The sequence below is a fragment of the Prosopis cineraria genome, unplaced genomic scaffold, assembly GCF_029017545.1.
Source record: "Prosopis cineraria cultivar Desert tree isolate PC_DT_omini unplaced genomic scaffold, ASM2901754v1 PC9, whole genome shotgun sequence".
Lineage (NCBI taxonomy): Eukaryota > Viridiplantae > Streptophyta > Magnoliopsida > Fabales > Fabaceae > Prosopis > Prosopis cineraria.
Window position 1 is genome coordinate 26,588,690 of NW_026555340.1, and position 24,669 is coordinate 26,613,358.

Consider the following 24,669-nt stretch of genomic DNA (forward strand, 5'->3'; position numbering starts at 1 on the left):
AGTTTCTAACAGTAGAAAAAGAATACACTTAGCAAACAAATGTTCTTTTTTTTGCCAAAACATCTTGGTAGGCTTGGTCTTAGACCTATATCTTTAGTAAATCAAAGTTTGCTTCCCAAGCAAATATGGAGATTAATAAATTCAATAGACTCATCTTTAATAGGCTCTGCTCTAAAGAGGAAATATATTGACTCAAAGGAAATGATAGGAATAAGACAGCTATTAATCTTTAAAATTTTATATCATTTTATCACATTTTTTTAGATTCTAATCTATTTTGGCTCAATTGTATATGTTTTTATTGCCCAAATTAGGAAAATGTGCATTTTATTTTGAGTTTGTATTCTTATATTTAATTTAATATTTTTAACCTAATTTCATATTATTTTGGTTTAAGATTTGATTAGATGCAATTTTGAAACTTTGTTGATGTTTTTGGAAGGCTTTTGGATGAAGAAATCAAGCACAAAAAGGATAAATTTTGTTAATTGCAAAAATAGTTCAAAACTGTTAAAGTCTTCAGAAAGTCACGACTTTTACTGCTGTCAAAAAAATGCTGCATTTTATTTATCAAAATTAGTTAGTTAGGATATATATATATATATATGCTGAGAGCTTGATCCAGTATGCATTCTTCTCACTTTTAGACACATTTAGAGCTTAGATGTGTTAAGGTTTGGGCATTAGAAGTACTTAAAGTGAGGGAATGGAGTTTTGAAAATATTTGGAGCTCTTTTTTTTGTTTTTCTATTCTTCTTCCCTTTCCTATCTTGTAATCTGAAATGGGTCCAATTATTTTATATATTTGTAACTTGTGAATGATTATGAGTAGCTAAACTATTTGTTTTAAAATTATTTGAAACCTTTATATGGATTAACGCTAAGTTTCTCGTCTCTTTTTGTGATTAATGATATATATGTATTTATTTTACTCTTTTCTTAATACTTCTAAGTGATTGACTACCATTTAGATGTTGGGGTCACTTAATTAATGCTTGAGAGGACTAGGTTGAGTGTAGAACTTGGGTAAAATAATGCAAGAACTTGATATTTGCATATTAAATGGATGTTTTTGTTAATAAGATAGAGATATACTTGCTAGCTTTGTATAACTACATTAGGATTGGTATTTAAAATTAAATTTTATTAATTGTAATAAAAGATTGGGCAATTAATTCGACTAAACACTTATTCATGACTTAAGAGAGCTTATCCAAGTATTCTTATAATCCTAAATTAGCACTTATTTCATTAAAAATATTTATGAGAGGAGGTAATTTTGGTATTAAAAAATGCAAGGGGGATAAATAATTTTAGATTCTAATTTTTATTTAAAGTTTGTGAATCAATTACTTTTCTTCATTTTTTAGTGTTAATTTAATTTACAAAATCATTTTCACCTAACTATGCTTGGCTCAACTTGATTGAATTTACTTAGTCTTTTGCTTGATCATTATTTTTAAACAAATTTTCGAGGGAATGATACTTTACTTTCATCATATTATTTACTATGATCCGTGCACTTACATAAAAGAGCTTTGTATAATCACATTAGGGTTGGTATTTAAAATTAAATTTTATTAATTGTAATAAAAGATTGGGCAATTAATTCAACTAAACATTTATTCATGACTTGAGATAGTTTATCCGAGTATTCTTATAATCCTAAGTTAGCACTTATTTCATTAAAAATATTTATGAGAGGAGGTAATTTTGGTGTTATAAAATACAAAGGGGATAAATAATTCTAGATTCTAATTTTTATTTAAAGTTTGTGAATCAATTACTTTTCTTCATTTTTTAGTGTTAATTTAATTTACAAAATTATTTTCACCTAACTATGCTTGACTCAACTTGATTGAATTTACTTAGTCTTTTGCTTTATCATTATTTTTAAATAAATTCTCGAGGGAATGATACTTTACTTTTATCATGTTATTTGTTACGATTTGTGCACTTGCAGTGAGCAACCACAATCTTATAATACCTCCTGAATTTAGAAAGGTATTCTTAGTTGTAGCAGCCTTGTTGGCAGCAAATTAGCTTGGCAAATTGGTTATGGTCTATTTGTTCCAATCACTGAACCAAAACATTCCTAGTGATTTACCAGAGTCTATTTCAACTTATATTGTGAACCTAAAGGTTGTTGATTTCATCAAGATCTCAAGCAACCCTTGTCTTCCCATCTCTTGGAATTTGGATCAATTAAGATCTTTCTTTCCAAACGAGACAGTGACTTCATTTTCTTGTATTAATTTGCCTCAAATATATATTGAGGATAAGCTTTTGTGGAAAGGTCATAGATTTGGGGTTTTTTCAACAAAACAAGGCTTTAATATCCTTTAATCAGAATCTTTAAATTTATTTACTCCATATCATTTACCATAGACAAACATCTGAAAGCTGAAACTCCTTCCCAAGCAAATCTTGTTCTTGTGGAAGTTCCTCAGTGGAGCTATTTCTTCTAATTATATCTTAAATAGGCATCAGATGCATTAATTGCAGTAGTAAACGTGCCTTTGGCTGTCAAGAAGATGAGTCTTTAACTCATATATTCTTTACTTGCCTATTGTTTAGATCTATTTGATTTGGGGCAATTAATCTTAGAATTGATTCTTTAGTCTCACCAAATATCTTACTTTCAATTAAAAGTTTCATCAGAAAACTAATTGAAGATTTGCAGGAGGAATTGTTAAAAAGTTTCATCATTATTCTTAATCTCCTATGGGATGCTCAAAACAAAGGAATTCGTGAAGGAAAGAGACTGATAGCTTACTTATCATCAGCAGATTCCGACATCAACTTTTCCTTTCGGACAACATCTGTGAATGGCCAGAACAACCTCCAAACTCGACAACATTTGGGATTGCTTCAATGGGATTTTTGCCAAGAATGTGTCCTAAAACATATAGCTACTCAGGATGGTCAATTTTTTTACAAGAAATATAAATCTAGTGTTTTTTTATGAATTTAGATCCAGATCTTCTTTGAAGCTTCCATGCTAATGAATATGGAATGGAGAAAGCAGAAATTTAGCCATAAGCCTTCTTTCTTATTCGAATGCTTTGGATCTGCGTTGCTGTAGATAAAATCGGTGGAAATAAATGGAATTTGTGGAAGCTTTGATCTCTCCATTATTGGATCTTTTGGGAAGAGCATGCATTTGGTAAAAGCTCGAGTTGTGCGATAAAAGCAGATATCCTGAAGCTTATCACCACTTATCCAATGGCCATTTACTTGGCCATCAAGCCTCATGAAAATTTATTAGCCGAAGGAGGGGTTCTTCTTAATTGTATTACGATAACTTTGTTTCCTTTTAATTACATTATTATGACATTGATTCTGATTCAAAATATGTACCGCATATACGTATATATATATATTTCGTAGGGTTTCATGAGATCGATGCTAATCCTTCTAGCTTTTTGATTCCTCATCCATTCAAGTTTTGCCCTCTCAGTTTTTCCCCACATTCCAAAAAACCCTAACAACATAGCCTATCAGGCACAGCTATAGCTACCTACTAGCTTGGCTACCTACCTATGTACAGATACATATATATGTATATGTATGTATGTAGCCAGTTTCTTTCCTTGGCCTGGCTTCAATTTGTTTGTACGTGCCTTTTCTGCTAATTAACTAAATAAGGAATGCTCCGTAAGAAAATTTTAGAAGTTAAAATGGAAGTTTTATCCAAATGGTATAAACTGAGAGTGAGAGTACTGCTCTATAAGTCTATAGGTAATGAATGGGTAAACAAGTTTGGTTGGATTTTTAATTTTTGTCCATTGCGTTACAAGGGCAATTGCAGGCCTTTTCTGTTATGGCGAAACTGCAGACGAAGTTGAAGCAAGTGGATGCATGCAGATGCTGTCCCTATCTCATTTACTGCTATTTACTTCATAGTTTGGACTCACATGGAATATTTCAATTATCCTATTTTTCAAATTCATATATAGTGATTTTAATGTGTACATTCATTTTTTGGGGGAAAAAACTACAAAATCTGCTTATATTAGAGTCTTGTTGCCTAAGGGTCATTTTGAAAATAGACAGGTGAAATTAGTAAAACTGTTTATTCATTACATGTTTAATTAAAAAATGTTGATGAAAATAGAAGCATAGCACAAAGCCTCAGCTTCTATTTTAGTAGTTTTGTGAAATTAATTAGTAGTTTTGTGGGGGTCATTCTGTTGGGACAATGTACGCCACATGAGATTTCACCATAACATAGAGATCAATGGATAAAAAATATAATTTTAATTTATAAATATAAATAACATCAATCTTGTTTTTCTTATCATGGTCTTTCTATCAAAGGGTTTGAAGTCTTGATCATGCTAAGGAGGTATAAAATCGGATTTAAATTTTCTAAAGTTAAGATTTATAAATTTCTATGAAGCTTGTTTTTTTTAAAAAAATAATTTTACATTTATAAAAAAGTAACAAAATGAGAAAAAATATTTTTGTTTTACAGAAATTCATGAATCTTGACTATAGAGGACTCAGGCCGGATAAGATTGGGTTATGGTTTTAACAATAAATTTGCTTCATTTCACCGAAAAAATTACTTCAATTTTAAATGTACAGCCCTTTTTTATAATGGGCCTGCAAAAAGGTAAAAGCCTAAACATAATAATTGGGCTTTATGGGCCCATTGGATAAACTGGGCCTATGGGCTCTGAGATGATGAAAGCCGATACAAAATCCATTCCAATCCAATAATTGTTTTCATTCTTCGTCGAGAAGCGCCCTTGTTAGCCGAACATTTTGTTGGTGAGGATTGTAAGGAAAGACAATGTTAAAAAAATGCATTATTTAAAAAATTAAAAATTAGAAAAGGTAGGTTCAGTTGAATCAACAGTCATTTGAAAATTACACTCTCTTTGTGAATTTACCTCAAATCACAGGTCTAATAACTAATTAGCTTTCAACAAAATAATTACCAACTTAAACTGAAGACAATCCAAACTTCCAAAATTGCACTTGAATTTTACTAAATAAACTAGATAGTAAGCAATAGGCCTATGCACGGATAAGTCATAATACTCAAAACTTATAAACAATACATCTTATTCATTATTTTTTAAAAATAAAAGTCATAGGATGCTTTATTATTACCATATTAGAAGTAACGATGCTTTATTTTTTTAAAAAGGGTAAACTGCAATGTTAACATTAATGTATATAATATATACATTAAAATTATTTGTGACAGTTGATTTACCGTTTTATTTTCATTCATTTAGAGGTTATTTTTAACATTGGTGTTTTTGAAAATGATTTCTTATAAAATTGAATGTTCTTATACATATGTATAAGAATACTTTTATCCTGTCACTTTAAATAATCACAGGGAGCGTAAAAAAATTTCATGCTTGGAAAGAAAGAAATTTTGTTCATAAATTTAATTTTATCATCAAGAAAAAATAATATATATAGATTAGGCAAGGGATCATGAGAAATTTATCAAAATTGAAAAAAGCGAGTGATATCTCTCAAACAAATACAATGAGTACTATAAAATAAAATGTAACAGAGAGTCTAAGAGAGATCAATGTACTTTCATATGAAAGAAAAGACATCAAGTTAATTATATATATATGTGTGTGTGTGTGTGTGTACATAGTCATGACCTAAGTCCCATACAAAAGTTATAATCAAGTTATAATAGTAACGCCAAAATCCAGAATTGCATTCGGACAAAGAACGGAGTTTGAACCCAGCTTTGAGTTGCGTGCATCCTTAAGAGACAAGAGCAGATAAAGAAGCACCATGTGTGTCTGAACAAGTGAAAAAGATAGCGTTGTTGGTCCGTGATAGTAAAATGGAATCACTATGTATGTGCGTGATTAGAACACCCTTCACATGACACTCATGTTTGTGCATTGGCCACGCACGCACACGCACACACATCTAGCTAGCTATATTTCCTCTGTGGGCATATTATATATATACAATATGGAGGGAAAGGAAGAAGCATGTATGGGTTTTAACATGCAAAGGTAGGTAGATCGAATTAGATATATCTGCGACAGATATGGTGGTTAAGGTGTTGCAGAAGTTTTGAGGAATCATGCGAGTTCATCGTGCGCTTCAAGTCATTCCCCACACTTGCTTTATGCAAAACAGAAAAGTGGTACAACTTGAGCAGCTGGGTAATAGAGGCCACGCTCCTTTGTTTCTGAAAAAGCCTTCACTTTTGGTTTCAAAGGGCCGTATATATATATATATATATATATATCATAGGGATTCATGAGATTGATGCTATTCCTTCTAGATTTTTGATTACTCATCCATTCAAGTTTTGCCCTCTCTGTTCTTCCCCACATTCCAAAGAACCCTATCAGGCACAGCTATAGCTACCTACTAGCTTAGCTACCTACCTATATATATATATATATATATATATGTAGCCAGTTTCTTTCCTTGGCCTGTCTTCAATTAGTTTGTACGTGCCTTTTCTGCTAATTAACTAAATGAGAATTGCTCCGTCAGAAAATTTTAGAAATTAAAATAAGGGAGAGGGGAAGTTTTATCCAAATGGTATAAACTGAGAGTGAGAGTACTACTCTATAGGTAATGAATGGGTAGACAAGTTTGGTTGGATTTTTAATTTTTGTCCATTGGGTTTCGAGGGCACTTGTAAGCATTTTCTGTCATGCCGAAACTGCAGATAAAGTTGAAGCAAGTGAATGCATGCAGATGCTGTCTCTATCTCATTTGCTGCTATTTCCTTCATAGTTTGGACTCACATGGAATATTTCAATTACCCTATTTTTAAAATTCATATATAGTGATTTTAATGTGTACATTCATTTTTGGGGGAAAAAAATACAAAATCTGCTTATATTAGAGGCTTGTTGACTAAGGGTCATTTGAAAATAGACAGGTGAAATTAGTAAAACTGTTTATTCATCATATGTGTAATTAAAAAATGTTGATGAAAATAGAAGCATATAAACAAAGCCTTAGCTTCTAGTTCTAGGTCCATATGCGGGTCCCTGCTTATGAAATTAATTAGTAGTTTTGTGGGGGTCATCAATTATGTTGGGACAATGTACGGCGCATGAGATATCGCTCTATGATTTGATTAATTAATAATCAAGAGAAGTTTCAAACCCTATTATTAACTACTAAATGCTTGTTAGAGGGCAGCAAAAGACAAAAAGAAAAAAAGAAAAAAAAAAGACGACATGTATGGGGTATGTCATTTGTGGATAATATAACATGCAACAATAATGAGCGTTAAGAGATCTGCGATCTTTTTTATGTAATCATACAAAAGGGCCAGCTGATTATATTACGATCAAGTAACTGATTTAGACAGATCAAGACATCAATCTCACACTTAAAGTTGGGATGCTTGATGACTGATGCGTAAAAGGCACTCACTTTCGGAGTACAAAGGAAAAATCTGATGAGGAACTGTCTAACTCTAGCATATATTGACACCACCAGCTCATTAATGGATAACACCCGCCGATTAATGGATACACACCCGCCAAAGCTTGATTTTATTTTTGAAAGATTATAAAGAAATAAATATCTCTTTCTCATTCAAGTTTGGGCTATATATATATATATTAATTTCAGGAAACAGAAAGGGGAAAAATTAACAAATCAGTGTGATGAAAAAAGAAAGAAGCTAGTGCATTGTGCTGATCACCTTTGAGATGTGTGTGATGGTGGGGGAGAGAAGAAATTGAAGGTTGGTCTATTTGTGTGCTATATGTACTCCCACGACACTACTCTCAATCCTAGACCTCATTAAAAGAACAAAACTTGTACTCCTCCTCTCAAGCACAAACACATGCGCAGATAGAGATTGTCAGGGGGGAGGGAGTGGGGGGGGGGAGAGAGAGAAAGAGAGAGAGATGGCACAAGAGAAAAGAAAAGGAGGCCAACCCACAGTGAGTCCTCTTGAAGATGCGAGAGAGAATGTAAATTGGTTGTGAAATTTATTGAAGGGAGCATATTCCGATTCTGAAGGCCATATATGTAAATAAGATCGGTGATCAGAAGGACTCAATCCACGTAACCAGACTTATAAAGTATAATGGAAATAAAAGTGTACAGAGATCTTTTTTTTTTACCTACCGTGTATATATATGTGGTGGTTTTAGACGTAGAGTTTCAATTTTATGACAGATTCCATCATATTATTGATCTTATATAATTTATTACTTTTATTTGACTTTTTGATGACTACAGTCTGTATATTGACCAAATTTTGAGCCAAGTACATGTACATGGCATGTTTGGTTCACTCCTAAGAGTCTCTTTGATGACTTCTGCTTTTGGGGATCGATATACTTTGCCAATATTGTCCGACTTGCAAATGAATTTTTGAAGATCAGTGCAAACAGAGAACCAAGACATGTTGATGCATAAACATAAAATCAATAACGCTATTATTATAGTTTTTTGCAGAAAGAATAAAGTACATAAGCTAGGAAGAAGAATCACAATTTCTCAGTATTGTAATGTAACTTAATTATAAGTAGATATACATCAGTAGGAGTTGATCTTCACAAAAATGAATGGACATGAAAATTTTACATCATTCTGTCGGTAAAGCTTGATAGGATAAAATCATAAAATTGAATGGACATAAAATTTTCCCGGTTGACCGAATGCTTATGGTTTAATTTTTAAGACTAAAACTGCTATGTCAGCATGCTATGGATATTAATTTTTTTTTTGTTCATTATTTAATATTTATTTGATGTGCAATACTATTATTGATGTGGTTTGTACATGCTTTCGTCTTTGGCCCCTTCGGAGACATGGAGGCTCCATCTAGAATGCTAGCCTTGGCTACTATCTACCCATCACTTTTCCTCTCTGTCTGTTTTTGACATTATTATTATCATTATTAATGGGTTACAATGTAAGGAATTTCAAGCTTTCACTAGTTCTATCCCATCAAACATCCTAGCCCTTCGTTACATCTGCCTCACTTTCATGGATTGCGTGAAACGCGAACGGTTATGATCTAAAAAAAACAAATTCTGTATAAAATATCATAATAACAGCATATACAATATAACTAATCATGTCGAATTCTATAGGCCTCTTTTAGTTTCTCAACTTTTTACTTTCAACCAAAGTTATTTAGGCACCAATTTTTATTCAAATTGACTTTTTGAAAAGCATGTCCTAAAGTGGCTGGTTTGGACATATATAAAAGGGCCAATGGATGCACTGATAAGATAAGGAAAGTATAATGAATAATCTTAAGTCTTGTTAATAGAGGTAAAGGAAAACAAAAAATAATATTTATAGAAGTTATTGAACTAGATTGTTTAGTTAATAATATTTCTAAATTTGGTTGATAATACAGTACAATGATGTCATATAATCTATATAACTAACTCCACCTAATAGGATAAAAGCTTGTTATTATCATTGTTGTCGCATTGTTGTATCTAGAAGTGGCTTGAAAATGGATCACATGAAATGCATTATGAAAATCTCAAAGCGATTTACACACCTTAGCTATTATTGGTTGTTTCTTTTTGGTCTAAGCTGTTATGGTCGTTAATTGTTATATTTATATAGAAAGAGTTCGGAACCCCTCCAAATCCACTCGATTGATTTTATTATATTTTGTTAATTCTATTTTTTATGAATATTTTAGTGATTCTATTATTTACCCACTAAAGCCCAATTTTTCAACACTATCCGTCTGGCTTCAATTTAACACACATGGCAAGTCACCGAAAAACCAGGAAAATTAAATGTTTTGTTATTACATATCTATTATGAAATTTAAGAGAACAAATTTATTATAAGTCTCTTTTTCATTTGAAAAATTAATAATGTCGGCATTTAATTAGATGCGTTTCATTGAAGAAAAATTAAATGAGACTGAACATGTATATGCCTCGAATTTTTGTATGTTTCCCAAAAAAAAAAAAGAAAAATCGAGAATCCATATGAGGACGCCGATTTAATCGGAAACTGTATGATCCACAAATTGAGGCCACGTAATAGAGACGTGATATATGGTCCTTGACTCAATATCTGGCTTGTCTACCTACCACCCTCAAATGCCATCACTTTCTTTTAGGGCACATGTGGATCATTAAGTCGGAATGGAGAACTACATGGGTGTAAAATTTTTCCAATATATAGCAACTTTTTTAACATACAAGACTCAAACTCAAAACTTGATTTCAGGAAATTAAAACAAGGTCGAAAGCCAATTGCTTTTGATCTGATCGTGTTGATAATTTTACTTGATAGTATATAGCATGTGTTTAGGTTTACTTGGAGGAGTTTTATATTTTTTTCTGAATTCAAGGGGCAAGCACTAACAATCTCTGAGATTAGAAACGAGATGAAACCCACGATCGGCTTCCAGTGTACAAGGAAGCTTGCATGTCATTTGGCAAAGTTTTAAAATTTGACAGTTGCTACAGTTAAATTAGTCAAATTCAATGTACAAAGGGATATCCTTCCTCATCTCTGTGTATGTGATGGATGAGCCCGAAACACCTTATCTTCATCCTTTGCCTAACTCTCTCCACGTTCCGTTATTAAATTCCATGGCTCCTTCCTGCTTCTTCTTCTCCTTCCTCTCTCCCCCTGTCTTGTTTTGTTTTGATCCATGAATTGTGACTTGACAACAGAAATCTTATAGTGATGCATTAGTCCTTCTGTTTGTTACTTAGTCTCTATTTCATTATGAAACTTTGTAATGGTTTTTGGGGGGGATAAAATTAATCACACTCACAAATTAAGTTTAATACACAAGCACAAGAAACTATATATTTATCATGTTATTGTTTTTATTTAATTTAAATTTATTTATATTTATCAAGAGGGTTTTATGACCTGCTTTTTATAACTTGTTTCAATTGAGGGAATTGCAATTAATGATAAAAACGTTGTTTTGTCTTGCGTTTCAAAATTTCTATCCATGAACCGACAATGATAAATAAAATTGCAGTTTACAAGTAGAAGAGAAAATTAGAACAAGATCATAAAAGGGTCAAGTTGATCAAAATGCCCTTTTATATAATTGGGTTCTATTTTGTCCATGCAAGGGAAAATAAATCATGTTGGAGCACTATAAAAAATTTTGCACCTAGAGGTGGAAATAATAAATCTTAACATATAATTTATTGTTAGGAGCTTCATGCGCCAACCATCAATGCATTTATTAATTTTGCTAAGTACATGATTAAAAATGATCATTCAATCCCTTGTAAATCGTAACAAGAGGATAGTTCTTAGAGAAGTCATGTTGAATGTGTGAGACCTTCTATATAGTTAGAATAAATGTTGACTTTAATGAAGTTGTTATTCTAACATATGCTTAGGTCTTTTAGAATATCCAAAAGTTTAGCAACATGTAGTATTAAGGTGATAGCCAGGATATTTTGTAAATTCCTTTATCGAATTTCTTTGATTGCATCTAATGAGTCAACCACAAGTATGCTGTGCCATTGTTGTTGACTGATTTGTCCATATCAAAACTAGTTCAATCTACTTTTGGGGGGCATCATCTGGCTCTTGATCTTCCACCTTACAAAAGAGAGGCAAATAAGTTTTGATTAGAGATTAAGATCATTGATAGTTTCTTGGGTTTTGGGTTTTTTTTTTAAAGATTGACCCTTCACATGCCCACGCACAATATTTTTTAAAATTTAAAATTAAACTTTTATATAAAAACTTTAAAAAATATAAAAATGACGTACCCACATGTAACTCAAAAAATAATATTAAGGTTTTCAACTTTCTTATATAATCAAAGTTCATGATCTATATATAAAATTCCAATTATCATTTGTATTTAAAATAACTATACTATATAATTCATGTATTCCCAAATTTTATATTTACATTTGTATCGTTTACATCAAACAATTACTAAATACAAAAACCATAAAAAATATTTTCAAAAAGTAAACAAGCCTAAATGAGTCGGCTCTCAAGTCTTAATCTGGAGAGCTGGCTTTTTAGGACTTTATAGGGTTGAGTTAATAAGTGTATTTATATACCTCAAAAAAATATTTACTTTTTTTAATCTTATTTATGAAGTAAAGAAAAATGTTTTTTCTTTTAGGTTTCATTTATAAGTTACTTGAATTGAATTTTCAACACACACTTTTTTTTACTTTCCATTAAATATTAAAATATGTATATTTAATAAAAACATAATTGATGATTTATTAAATTTTAACATATAATTAATAACTTTTAAGGTTTTTTTCTTATTCTAGTAAAAATTACAAGTGACTTATAATAAGACTAGAGGAGTAAACGGACGGGCCTGTAGGATCTAGTTGGTTTTTCTGACTTTACTCACAAACAAAAACATTATTATCCAACGAATTGTGGATAATTGAAGAGTGATACTGTATATTGCTTGCCATTTAGAAGATAGACATACAACCCCCCACCCCAAAACCTTTCGTTATTTTAGCACTTTGTTCAAACAAAGAACATATTCTCTTAATCACATGAATAAGAATTATTAAGCTGTCACCGCTAATTCACTCCGTTACATGCATACCTCGAGGTCTAAAAAAGATATTGTTGCGTGCAGAAAATGTCTAGTTACTTATTATATAGAGTAAGTACTTCTACAACATGATAACGAGGTAAATTCAATCCATAGTCCTGGACAAATAAAATTATATTGATAAATTGCTTTCAAGTTAACCCATAATTGACAACAAATGTACGTTAATATGTGAACACTAATATACGTGTGCGAATTAACTTGTACATGCATCGAAGTGAAGTTTAAAACGAAAACGAAAGCCCAGATTTATTCGAGAGGGATGACCAAAAAAAAAGATAGGGAGCATCTATCAATAATACCAAAAGGAAGATGCTATAGTATTTATTACACCAGACATGGAAAGAGACACAAGCTAAAGGAGCAATACAACAGTCCATTATTATGGCTATATATCCGCAAATAAATATCCTAATAATCTCCCCCTCCTCATTCTCTTCGCTTTCTTTTTATCTCAAACATATATTAATGTATATCAATTAAAGTTGGCTTGATTAGATATTCTCATCAAACAAGTGGTTTGGTATTTGAATCTTAATTTTCTTGTATGTAACAACCTAGTTGTGAGATGTCTATCTAGTTCTCAAATTAATTTTTACCTGGCCTGCATATATTGTTTGAAGCAAGGAGCGCCTAGTGGACCATGCCTCTTAACACAAAACCTTAATATTTAAGTTTATGAACCCTTTATTTTATATATTAGTAAGTCCAAGTTTATCTAATGTGGGACTCTCCACATCATCTAAAATTCACCCACACTTAATTCTAACACACAATAATAAAACAACAACAACAATAATTATGATAATTTTGATATGTGTTCGTACTCCATTTTCTTCCTTTAATTGTTTTAGTACGTAGTTGGCAATTTAAGATTTATCGATCAAAGGATGATCTTTAAACTCAGATTATAATAACAAAAACATGCGACTAAAGACTAAAAGACATTTCTAGGTTGCGAGGTTGTACGACCAAGAATATGAGGTTGGAAGTCTCAATCAAACTGTTGGATGTGAAAAAAAGAGGCAAAAAAGCATTATGTAAATAGGAGGCATTTTTAGTGGTATTGGGGGTTCCGATGTATATATGACAAGTATATGAAATGTCTGTGATTCATTTTTAGTCATTGAAATAAAAGCGGTGACAAAAGTCCTTGAAAATGAAACTATCTTAGTTTGACAGTAGGCGAACCACTTATGTTCAAGTGCAGGATATCATTAAGTTTGACTGACTAACTAAATCGGAACAAGTAAAACTTTTAGCTTGCGGTTGTCATTAAATTTTTTGAATAAAATTATTTTACGCATGCATAACTCATGAAAAAGTATATTTATTATTTTTAATAATTTTTTTGTTTTTAATTGGCCATATTTTATCTAGTTTTCAAAATGGAAATAGGTATGCATTTTTATATCATCGTCAAATTGTCAAAACAAGATGGTGAAGTATAATAAATATTCTTTCAATAAGAACATGATTAGTGTACGATTTTTCATTAAGTATATAATGTCTTAAGTGAATTACAATCAAGTCATATCACTGTATACTTTAATTCTAATGTTATCGATTAAAATTTGATAATAAAAAAGTACATATCAAACATAAAAAAGATTACTATGTTAGTTAGACATATTATTGAAACATATATATAAAAGACACAAGACAAAACTTAAATATTATTCTTTCTATTTTTTAATTAATTAATCACTGAAAGAAAAAAAGTTTTCCTTTGCATAGGCATAATTAAAGCAGAAACTCCATTAAAAGATAACATATATATTCATAAGTAATAAATAAGTAGTAAACAAATAGTCACAAGCAATTCTGTTTCAATATAATTTATGAATTACTTAACTACATATGTATATGTGCATTTTGCAGACTATAATACTCAAGCTACCAAAGAAAAATAAAATAAAATAAATACATATCACTGATCAATAAAATAAAATATAAAATTACGAGTGAGTCGCAATTGTGAAAATGTTACTCATTTCTTCGACTCCACATGCACAATGCAGATCTGATCGATATACTTAATTAAACTATAACAATACGTTTATATCATATAGTTATATTTCAATCGCCAGTGAAAACTTCCCGGTGAAGATATTGAAGAAAGACAAAATATTAACTGAACACCACTAGTTCTGAAGAGTTCGAATGAGAATGATCACAATCGTGACATAAAGTACTCATACAGTATTACACACATATTTACATACAAGTTATGAGGTGCACAGAACTGGTAAAACCTTTCCCAGTGAAAACCCTAAGCTGTGTTCTTCACTAAACAGCTAAATATATATTAATATCTTTAAACAAGTCATATACATATATAGTTAAAGGTGACTGGATTACCTTCCTTTTCTTCTCCTATTGAACCTGTTTTTGCTTTCCATCACAAATGGAAAACCAAACCCACCACTTTCTCTTATTTGCTTTGCCGGTCCCAGCAATTTCAGCTGCCTGCCGTAGGCACTTCTAAAACCACTTTTATTTTTTTGGCGTAATATTATATTATTAATCATTTTCCCTTGCCCTTTCCATCTTCTCTTTCCCTTTGGATTCCATCACTAACACATCTCCCCCCCCACCCTTCCTCTCCCCACTCTCTCTAAATCTATATATACAGCACCATCCACTTTTACTGTTGTTAGACGACATACATAGCCTTGAAAGAGAGAATAAAGGCTTTTCCTTATTGCTTATTGCATATTGTCTTCTTTTCTTCCTCTTCCCCTTCTCCTTCTTCTGCTTCTGTAATTTCTAATTCCCTGTTGAGAGAAATGTCGAACTGCAGCATGGATGTTGCCCCTGAGCAACTCTGCTACATCCCTTGCAACTTTTGCAACATTGTTCTTGCGGTATCAACTCTTCTCATGAATTTCCCAAAACTCTTCCTTTCTTTCTAATTAATTTGATTTTAGTGGGAGATCGATCTGCTTTTTCAAGCATCTTATACACATATTTTTGTAGTTTCTGGTTATTAAGGGAAGAAAGAACTCTTTTAGATCCTGAAAAGGGAGGCTACTCCTGTGTGCTTTACATGCGAACCTAGAAGTGGCCGGGCATTTTTTTTTTTTTTTTTGACACCAAGCTATTGTTATTATCACTACTAAAATTTAAATTTCTGTGTGTAGCTGGGCTTTCATTAATCTCTTTCCCTTTGTTTTGTGGTTAAAGTGAGGTCTCCATCCATCGCTGCACCTTTCTTTCTTTTCTTTTCTTTTCTTTTCTTTTACTGTCAAAGAAAAAAGTCATGCCCTGAAGCTCATCACTCAACTGATCCCCTACAAACATAATTTCTTTCTCTGTGCACACAGAGAAAGTGAAGAAATTTTGGGTTCTGTGGTTTTTGTACCTCTTAATGATATGGCCAAAACGATAAGTATTATATGGTAAATTAGAAACTGTTGATAGGACAATTCCTTGTCTCTGCACATTTGGTTTCCTTTATCTTCCTGGCCTCTGACCCAATTAATTTACCTTTCCCTTATGATAAAAGTACTCAGCATAGTTTCCTGTTTCAACTTGTTTTCTTTCGCTCAACAGCAAATTTTATGAGAATCTGTAAATCCTTAGGTCATATATCCATCCCTTGATAATACCTTTTAATCCATTGTGCATCTGGCCGCTTTCTAGGTTTTTGCTTTTCTTCTTCTTCGTCTTCTTCATCGACCCCCTCTTCTCATATATGTGATCTCTGGGTTTCTTCCCCTTGCAAGAGATTTATATTTTCTTTTGGGGGGTGGGGGGTTTCAAACCTTCATTATATTTTCTCTAAAGAAATAAATAAATTATAATTAGGATCAAGTTATAATGTATACTTTTGTATGCAGGTGAGTGTTCCATGCAGTAGCTTACTTGACATAGTGACCGTTCGATGTGGACACTGCAGCAATCTGTGGTCAGTGAACATGGCTGCTGCGTTTCAGTCACTGTCATGGCAAGATGTTCAGGTTTCTCACATTTCTAACTAATTAGTTTCAGCTTATTTTCAGGGGCTTTCACTTTCACTTTCATAATCTCTCTAACATATAATACCATAATCACCAGATAAATATATAATAATCGCATGATAATTATATGGCTAGCTAGATGGCTAGCTTCTTTGTGATTTCTGAATCTTAGGGTTTCTGGGTGTTATATTCTTTTTTTGAGAAAATCGAAGCTCTTCACCTTGACCTTCTCACTTCTCAGGTATCTTCTGTGTGTGTGTGTGTGTGTGTGTGTGTGTGTGTTTCTGTAGTGAATGCTATGAAATCTAGTATGTTATTTTTTCTGCTGAAAACTCTAGAGCACCTGCAGCCGCCATAATCAAGCCTATGACCCTTTTTGTTTCAGCACTTTTAGTAGAGTCGTCAGGGTCTGTCCCTAACCCCTTCAAGCCAAATTGAAGGTTTTGGATTTCTTTTTATTATTATTTTTATGCTTGAAGATGCCTTGATTTGATAGACGTGGGTGAGAGGGAGAGTTCTTAGGTTCAGTGATTTCTTTTCATGATCTTTGTCTTCTACTGTGCAAACAGCCCTTGAGCAGGTTTTGTGATTTCCTTCTCTTTTCATTTTAAATATTCCCTTCAGATTCTTAAATCCAAGCCCTACATTAATTTAAATAATTGTCAATCTGAGTTTTATGTACTTCTTATCATTTATCTCTTATTAGTGTTTTAGTCTTCTCTTCCAGCCAGACTAGTCTACTGCTCAAACAACTTACTGATATCTCACTAGATTTGTTCCCCAAACTAGTACTCCCTCTATTTCTGTTTGTAGGAGAAAAAAACTATATTACACAGTTTGAAAAAATCAATTAACTATAAAAATTGTGTCTATACATGAAAAAATTAGACTATAACATCCTTTTTTTAATTGTGCTAATCAAACTTTCATTAATTATCTTTATAACTATGAATGATGAATTTATGAGGAATAATTTAGAAAGTTTGTAATAAATACATATTGAAAAATGTGATATTAGTTATATTAAAAATAAGATAAAAACATTCCCTTCAGATTCTTAAATCGATGCCCTGCATTAATTTGAACAACTGTCAATCTGAGTTTTATGTACTTCTTGTCATTCATCTCTTATTAGTGTTTTAGTCTTCTCTTCCGGCCCGACTAGTCTACTGCTCAAACAACTTACTGATATCTCACTAGATTTTTTCCCCAAACTAGTACTCCCTTTATTTCTGTTTGTAGGAGAAAAAAAACTATATTACACAGTTTGAAAAAATCAATTAACTATAAAAATTGTGTCTATAAATGAAAAAATTAGACTATAATACCCCTTTTTAATTGTGCTAATCAAACTTTCATTAATTATCTTTATAATTATGAATGATGAAATTATGAGGAATAATTTAGAAAGTTCATAATAAATATATATTGAAAAATATGATATTAGTTATATAAAAAATAAGATAAAAACATTCCCTTCAGATTCTTAAATTGATGCCCTGCATTAATTTGAACAACTGTCAATCTGAACATTCATCTCTTATTAGTGTTTTAGTCTTCTCTTCCAGCCAGACTAGTCTACTGCTCAAACAACTTACTGATATCTCACTAGATTTGTTCCCCAAACTAGTACTCCCTCTATTTCTGTTTGTAGGAGAAAAAAACTATATTACACAGTTTGAAAAAATCAATTAACTATAAAAATTGTGTCTATACATGAAAAAATTAGACTATAACATCCTTTTTTTAATTGAGCTAATCAAACTTTCATTAATTATCTTTATAACTATGAATGATGAATTTATGAGGAATAATTTAGAAAGTTTCTAATAAATATATATTGAAAAATGTGATATTAGTTATATTAAAAATAAGATAAAAATATTCCCTTTAGATTCTTAAATCGATGCCCTGCATTAATTTGAACAACTGTCAATCTGAGTTTTATGTACTTCTTGTCATTCATCTCTTGTTAGTGTTTTAGTCTTCTCTTCCAGCCAGACTAGTCTACTGCTCAAACAACTTACTGATATCTCAGTAGATTTGTTCCCCTAACTAGTACTCTCTCTATTTCTATTTGCAGGAAAAAAACTATATTACACAGTTTGAAAAAATCAATTAACTATAAAAATTGTGTCTATAAATGAAAAATTAGACTATAATACTCTTTTTTAATTGTGCTAATCAAACTTCCATTAATTATCTTTATAACTATGAATGATAAAATTATGAGGAATAATTTAGAAAGTTTGTAATAAATATATATTGAAAAATGTGATTTAACTTATATAAAAAATAAGACAAAAGTATTCCCTTCAAATTCTTAAATCTATGCCCTACATTAATTTGAACAACTGTCAATCTGAGTTTTATGTACTTCTTGTCATTCATCTCTTATTAGTGTTTTAGTCTTCTCTTTCAGCCAGACTAGTCTACTGCTCAAACAACTTACTGATATCTCACTAGATTTTTTTTCCCAAACTAGTACTCCCTTTATTTCTGTTTGTAGGATAAAAAAACTATATTACACAGTTTGAAAAAATCAATTAACTATAAAAATTGTGTCTATAAATGAAAAAATTAGACTATAATACCCTTTTTTAATTGTGCTAATCAAACTTTCATTGATTATCTTTATAACTATGAATGATGAAATTATGAGGAATAATTTAGAAAGTTTATAATAAATATATATTGAAAAATGTGATTTTACTTATATAAAAAATAAGATAAAAATAATAATTCCCCTTATAAATAACAGAGAGTAATAATTACCAGAGTAAGATTACAGAATCAGTCAGATACCCATTGTGTTTGCTCTTCAGAAACCAAAGATTCCATTTCATTTTGATATAGTTTTTATTATTCTTTCTCTTGACAAGGGTTAGAAATTTTTTGTGCGGGAGAGAGAGAGAGCGACCGGAGGGGGGGAGGAGAAAAGAAGCCCTCCTTTCCCATCTGGACTCTGGACCGAACGTTAATAATACCTACACTGTCAATAGAGCCCCGGTAATTAATTTATCGGAATAATTCATTATTACTGATACAAAAGAGTAAATAATAACAGACTAAAATGATTGTGTCAAGGTGCCCTAATCAGTTAAAACACTTGGTTTAATAAATTGCCATTGAATTTAATTAATGAGTTTTGTTTTTGTGACCGCACAATTTATTGCTAATACCTGTAAACCCTTTCATATACGAAACTCTGATCAGAATGAAAATATACTATGTAGTAGCTCACCTGATCAATATAATGAATGCATCATTAAATATCTAGCTAGCAAGCTCTCTTTAACAAAATAAAAATTTCTTCGCTTTATTTTACAGAATGAGTGCTCTTTTTCAATTTCAGCACAAAACTAAACTATATATATAGCCAAAAAATCATGTCTATATGTGTGTCTGTATGAAGCTAGTTTGTTTTTCTTTTTCTTTTTCCTCTACATGAATGTTATTAATCAAAAAGCTTGTTGGGTTTCAATATCAGGGGCCTGGGTACAACAATCCGGAATATAGAATTGACACAGGTTCCTCTTCCAAATGCAACAATAATATGATCGCAATGAGAGCACCCACCAATAATGTAACCAAGGAAAGAATTGTGAACCGGCGTGAGTCTTTGTAACCTTTTAGTTTCAAACTAAAAAGTCTTTATATATATATATATATATATATATCATACATTGTGACATATATATATATATAACCTTTGTGTGGGAGTGCTAAGTTAATATTATATACAGTATCTTATATGAGGTGTTGTTTTCTATTGCAGCTCCCGAGAAGAGGCAGCGCGTACCTTCAGCCTATAATCAGTTCATAAAGTAAGCTAGCAATTGCATATCGCAGTTTCACAATCTACATTAACATGATGCATAATTCAACAGGCAAAATGCTTATAATTTAATTATTTCACGTGGATATATAACCGAAACATCTTTGTTCATATGCAGGGAAGAGATTCAGAGGATTAAGGCTAATAATCCAGATATCAGTCACAGGGAAGCATTCAGTACAGCTGCGAAGAACGTAAGTTTTAAACGTTGCCTTGCAAATAATTAATGAATTTGAAATATATATAGATATATGCCTATACATATACATATATAAGCATCTTCTTCTCGTTCGTTCATTCATTCCAATATTGATTAATTAAGTGGCGACTATTTTGTTTTAGTGGGCACACTTCCCTCATATTCATTTTGGGCTGATGTTGGAGACTAACAATCAAGCTAAGGTGGAGAATGTAAGTATATATTAAAAGCAATATATATCTTCTTTTCCTCTTTTCAGTTATATTTATAGATCGATAGTACAGTATAAGGCAATTTCTTAATTCGAAAGAAAACTCAGGTGTAATTCTTAAGCATTCGTTATCAACTCTTTCAATATAATGGAGATATAACCCATGAAAAAAATATTTAGAAAAATTAAATAATGCTATGATGAATTATTAAAAATGTTTATTGTTTCATTCACTTATACTTTTTTCTTTATACACATTATATCAGATTGCACAGCATTATGTAAAGCAAGACGTTAAAAAAGAATCAAAGTCTAAAGAAAGGACTGCAGCACTAATGACTACTTTTAAACTAATGAAACAGTACAGCATGACAAATATATCATCTATTTATATATATTAATTATATTAAATGTATACGGGTGTTGACAAAAATTCATTCAATGCTATTATTTTGAATTATATGTGAGTGTGTGTGTGTGTGCAGGGGACTGAGAAGCATTTAATGACGAGGGCAGCACTTTTGAACAAATGAAAGGAAACGGGCTATTTATAATGTGAAAATCTGAAGATGCATGACGAGATGACTATCAGTTACCTTGAGTGTATCAATTACTAGTAAACAATTATTGTGGTCATCACTTAAAATGTGTTTTTATGAACAATTGGCTCTTTTCCTTTGTATCAGTATCAGTGTACGTACTTGTTGTATCCATCTCTCTCTTACTATATGTTCAGTGGACGTTTTTCACACCTTAGTTTCTTATCTTCTTCAACAACAACTGGTAGATACATACGCATAATAAAAATCCAACATGACAAACACAAACGTAAGCAGTGTGTATTTATTTCGAATTTTATCTGCTATTTTACTTGTCATATAAGAACTCAGGAAGAAATTAAAAGAGACAAGCTCTATATATTTGTAAAACTAACCATGATTTTTTGACATTCATAATATGGATTATAAAAATCAATAGTACCGTTGATGATATTCCTGCTGGAAGAGTTCTTAATAATGACTTTTCTTGGCTTGATTTGGGTGATCATATTAGATATACATCATAGAACATGTAGGAGGTAAAGTTTTACATGAAAATTAAATGTGTATATGTGTAAAATATTAATCCTAATTATGACATACATGTAGCAGTTAAATTTTTCAGGATAATTGTCTACAGCTATTGTATAGCTTACATATATATAGAAAAAATATTATAGCCACCTAGTCACCAGGACAATATTAGCTTAGCTTGCATTGCAATTAATCCTGATATGTGAAGATATTGTATTTTTTGTCTATGATGAAAATGTCACAACATGCTTATTTATATGCTACTTTCGAGGGACTTCAAGTTAATTTTCGGATATATTCCTTTCTGTTTAGGGTACAAATACAAGATATATACGATCGAAAAGTAGGATCATCCACAGTTGATTATAAACTTCCATGACACTATATCTTTCTAAACTATACAGTCGGCACCACCTCAAGCACGTCCTAAATTTGGATGAACATGGGCAAGAAAAATGGGAGACAAATTAAATCATTTGCATGCTCTCACGCACGAACATTTTCTTCAGGCTTAATTAACATATGAAGAATCTTGATTGACTTTTTTAAATTTTAATTGATTACTTGGGCTTGTCCCGCATGGACCTGAAGTTAAACCCGCATCAAAATTAAAACGAGGGATGTGATATCATTCTTTAGCTAGGGCTGAAGATGAATTAACTAATTGTAAGGTTCCTTCTTTGATATTACGATAAATATAATGAGAGCAATAGGGCTTGATGATATGTGTGCATAGAAGGGGAGAGAAGAGGGTAGGACCAGAGGAAGAAAAAGAGGGTTGCTTGTGCCCATAACATAAATTGAAAGAGAGAAAATCTGAGGAAAGATATGGTCAGGCTGATGCAACTGATAAATAATAAAGACGAATGAATGAATGACCTTTTGGTAAAGGGAATTTCTGGACCACCATTTTGGCATTATGGAATCCTCTCTGTTCTCCTTTCTATCTATCTTCTCATCGCATCATCAATTATACTGAACATCCCAAGAATCTCTTCCCCAAAAAAAAAAAAAATCAAACCTCATGTATTCAATCACTTTCTCACCCCACCTTTCAACTTAGTAGTTACAACATTCATTACTATATTCTGACCAACCCACCCAGCTCGCTCTCTCTCTCTCTCTCTCTCTCTCTCTCTCTCTGTGAACAGTCAAAGTTTCCTATAACGGTCTTTACAAGTGCTTCTCTAAATAAAGAAGTGTATCCCTGTCCAGTGTCCACCCACCAAAACAATCCTATCTCACTCGTATTAAATTTGGGTTGTATCATGCACACACACACACACACACATATATTCTTATTTTAAGAACATATCATCAGCAGAAATGATAGTCTGTGATGCCAAAGAGAAAAAATTTTGCGAGCGGAAAACAAGTGAGATCGCTTGATACGTTATATTATATATATATATATATATATATAGTGAGTGCAATATAAAACTAGGAAGTAGCGGCTGTCGGGATTCTCAAGAGGGATAGTGGCAACAAATTTATGTTGCTTGAAATATTATATATGCGTATATTTTCCGCGCAGAACAGTGAGTATATCGAAATGTGGGGATGGGAGAATGGAGAAAAGGAAAAAGAAGGGAAAGGGTAAGGAGGGGAGAGAGAGTACGTATGACTGCAATTCTGGGCGTATTGGCGCAGTGTGTATAGGCTGCTCATTCTGACAATTAGAATCTGAAACGTCAATATCACAGTTTGTACGTTTTGTGCATTTCACTTTTTTTCATTGTCATTTCACCCCCCAAAAAAAAAATCTCTCTCTCTCTCTCTCTCTCTCTGAACTCTTTATACTTCAAAAATACCCCCAACTTCCTCCGTATCAAACTCTCCTTGCCTTCCTCTCTCCCTCTCTCTCTATTCATTCTCCTTGTAACTCTCACCAGCATCATTCCTCTAGCCTTTCTAATTTCCATCTTTTTTTCCTTTTTCTCATATCCCTAGTATTAAACATGAGCAACCTTTATCAATTTCCATAGCACATTGTAGACGGTTTAAAATCGAAATATCTTTATAGGACCGTGTTAATAAATCTCTTCCCTCCACTTACTGGAGGCCATGAACCTTATTTTTATAGAATGCAGCCACCACCCTCTCAAACAGGATTACAAAGATAATCATTCACACCAGTATATTTCTTATGGAGCATATATTTCAAGGAGCGAATTGAACTCTCTTCACCTCAAATATTATGAATCTCTATGTCTAATCCCGGAACTCGTAAACTCAAATGAATCTGATCCCGTTTTAATTTCCAGCCAAGAGAACATTAAATGTTGACCCAATTGGCTGAAGCAAGTGTACGTTTGTGAATAATTTGAAGATCATACCTGATAGAACCAAGTAGGCAAGTGTTGGAACATGTAATAAATGAGTTGAAGCAAATTCAGAAGAGGTGATTGTGATAGCGCTGACTGGGTAGCAGCATGTTAGTGAAGGAAAAGTGATCAAATATAGGTGGGGACCGAGTGAGAGGGAGGGGTGAAAAGGATGGAGCAGATAAGTGTCGTGAAAAACTATAGCAGCACGTGATGGTGATTCCTGAGGGCAAAGGAGCGGCAAGGCAAGGCAAGGCAAGTCATGTATTATCCAAATTACTGCTTTTTGTGAAGGCCATAGCACCTGCGTGGCACTCTCGCGTCTCGTGAGGAAGAGGACCACAACGTCCCAGAGGAATTCCCGCTACCATGCCATGCCTCAACTTGCTCAATCCTTCCAATCAACCCACACTCATTTCCTTGCATTGGATTCTTCTTCCTATCCTTCTTCTCACTCATTGCCTGCTTCCCCCATCTTTCTTGGGAGCTCAACATTACAACACAGCACGACAGCCGCGGGCGAGACT

At 32.1% G+C, this 24,669-nt stretch overlaps 1 protein-coding gene across 1 annotated transcript; it reads left to right on the plus strand.

Annotated features, from left to right (window-relative positions):
• Window positions 1–15,143: 15,143 nt before the first annotated feature.
• On the plus strand, window positions 15,144–21,481 carry LOC129319223 (axial regulator YABBY 5-like). Its single transcript, XM_054964222.1, has 7 exons — window positions 15,144–15,402; window positions 16,378–16,497; window positions 19,988–20,111; window positions 20,276–20,324; window positions 20,454–20,529; window positions 20,678–20,746; window positions 21,231–21,481. Exons 1-7 carry the CDS (start codon window positions 15,325–15,327, stop codon window positions 21,276–21,278), a joined length of 564 nt encoding a protein of 187 aa, XP_054820197.1. The 5' UTR covers window positions 15,144–15,324; the 3' UTR covers window positions 21,279–21,481.
• The last annotated feature ends 3,188 nt before the right edge of the window (window positions 21,482–24,669 follow it).

Bases quoted from the DNA above. Each gene is read 5' to 3' on its own strand.
- LOC129319223 (XM_054964222.1), top strand. From the start codon at position 15,325: ATGTCGAACTGCAGCATGGATGTTGCCCCTGAGCAACTCTGCTACATC. The intron at 20,325-20,453 runs GTAAGCTAGCAA...GTTCATATGCAG, and splicing joins GCCTATAATCAGTTCATAAA to GGAAGAGATTCAGAGGATTA. The intron at 20,747-21,230 runs GTAAGTATATAT...GTGTGTGTGCAG, and splicing joins ATCAAGCTAAGGTGGAGAAT to GGGACTGAGAAGCATTTAAT.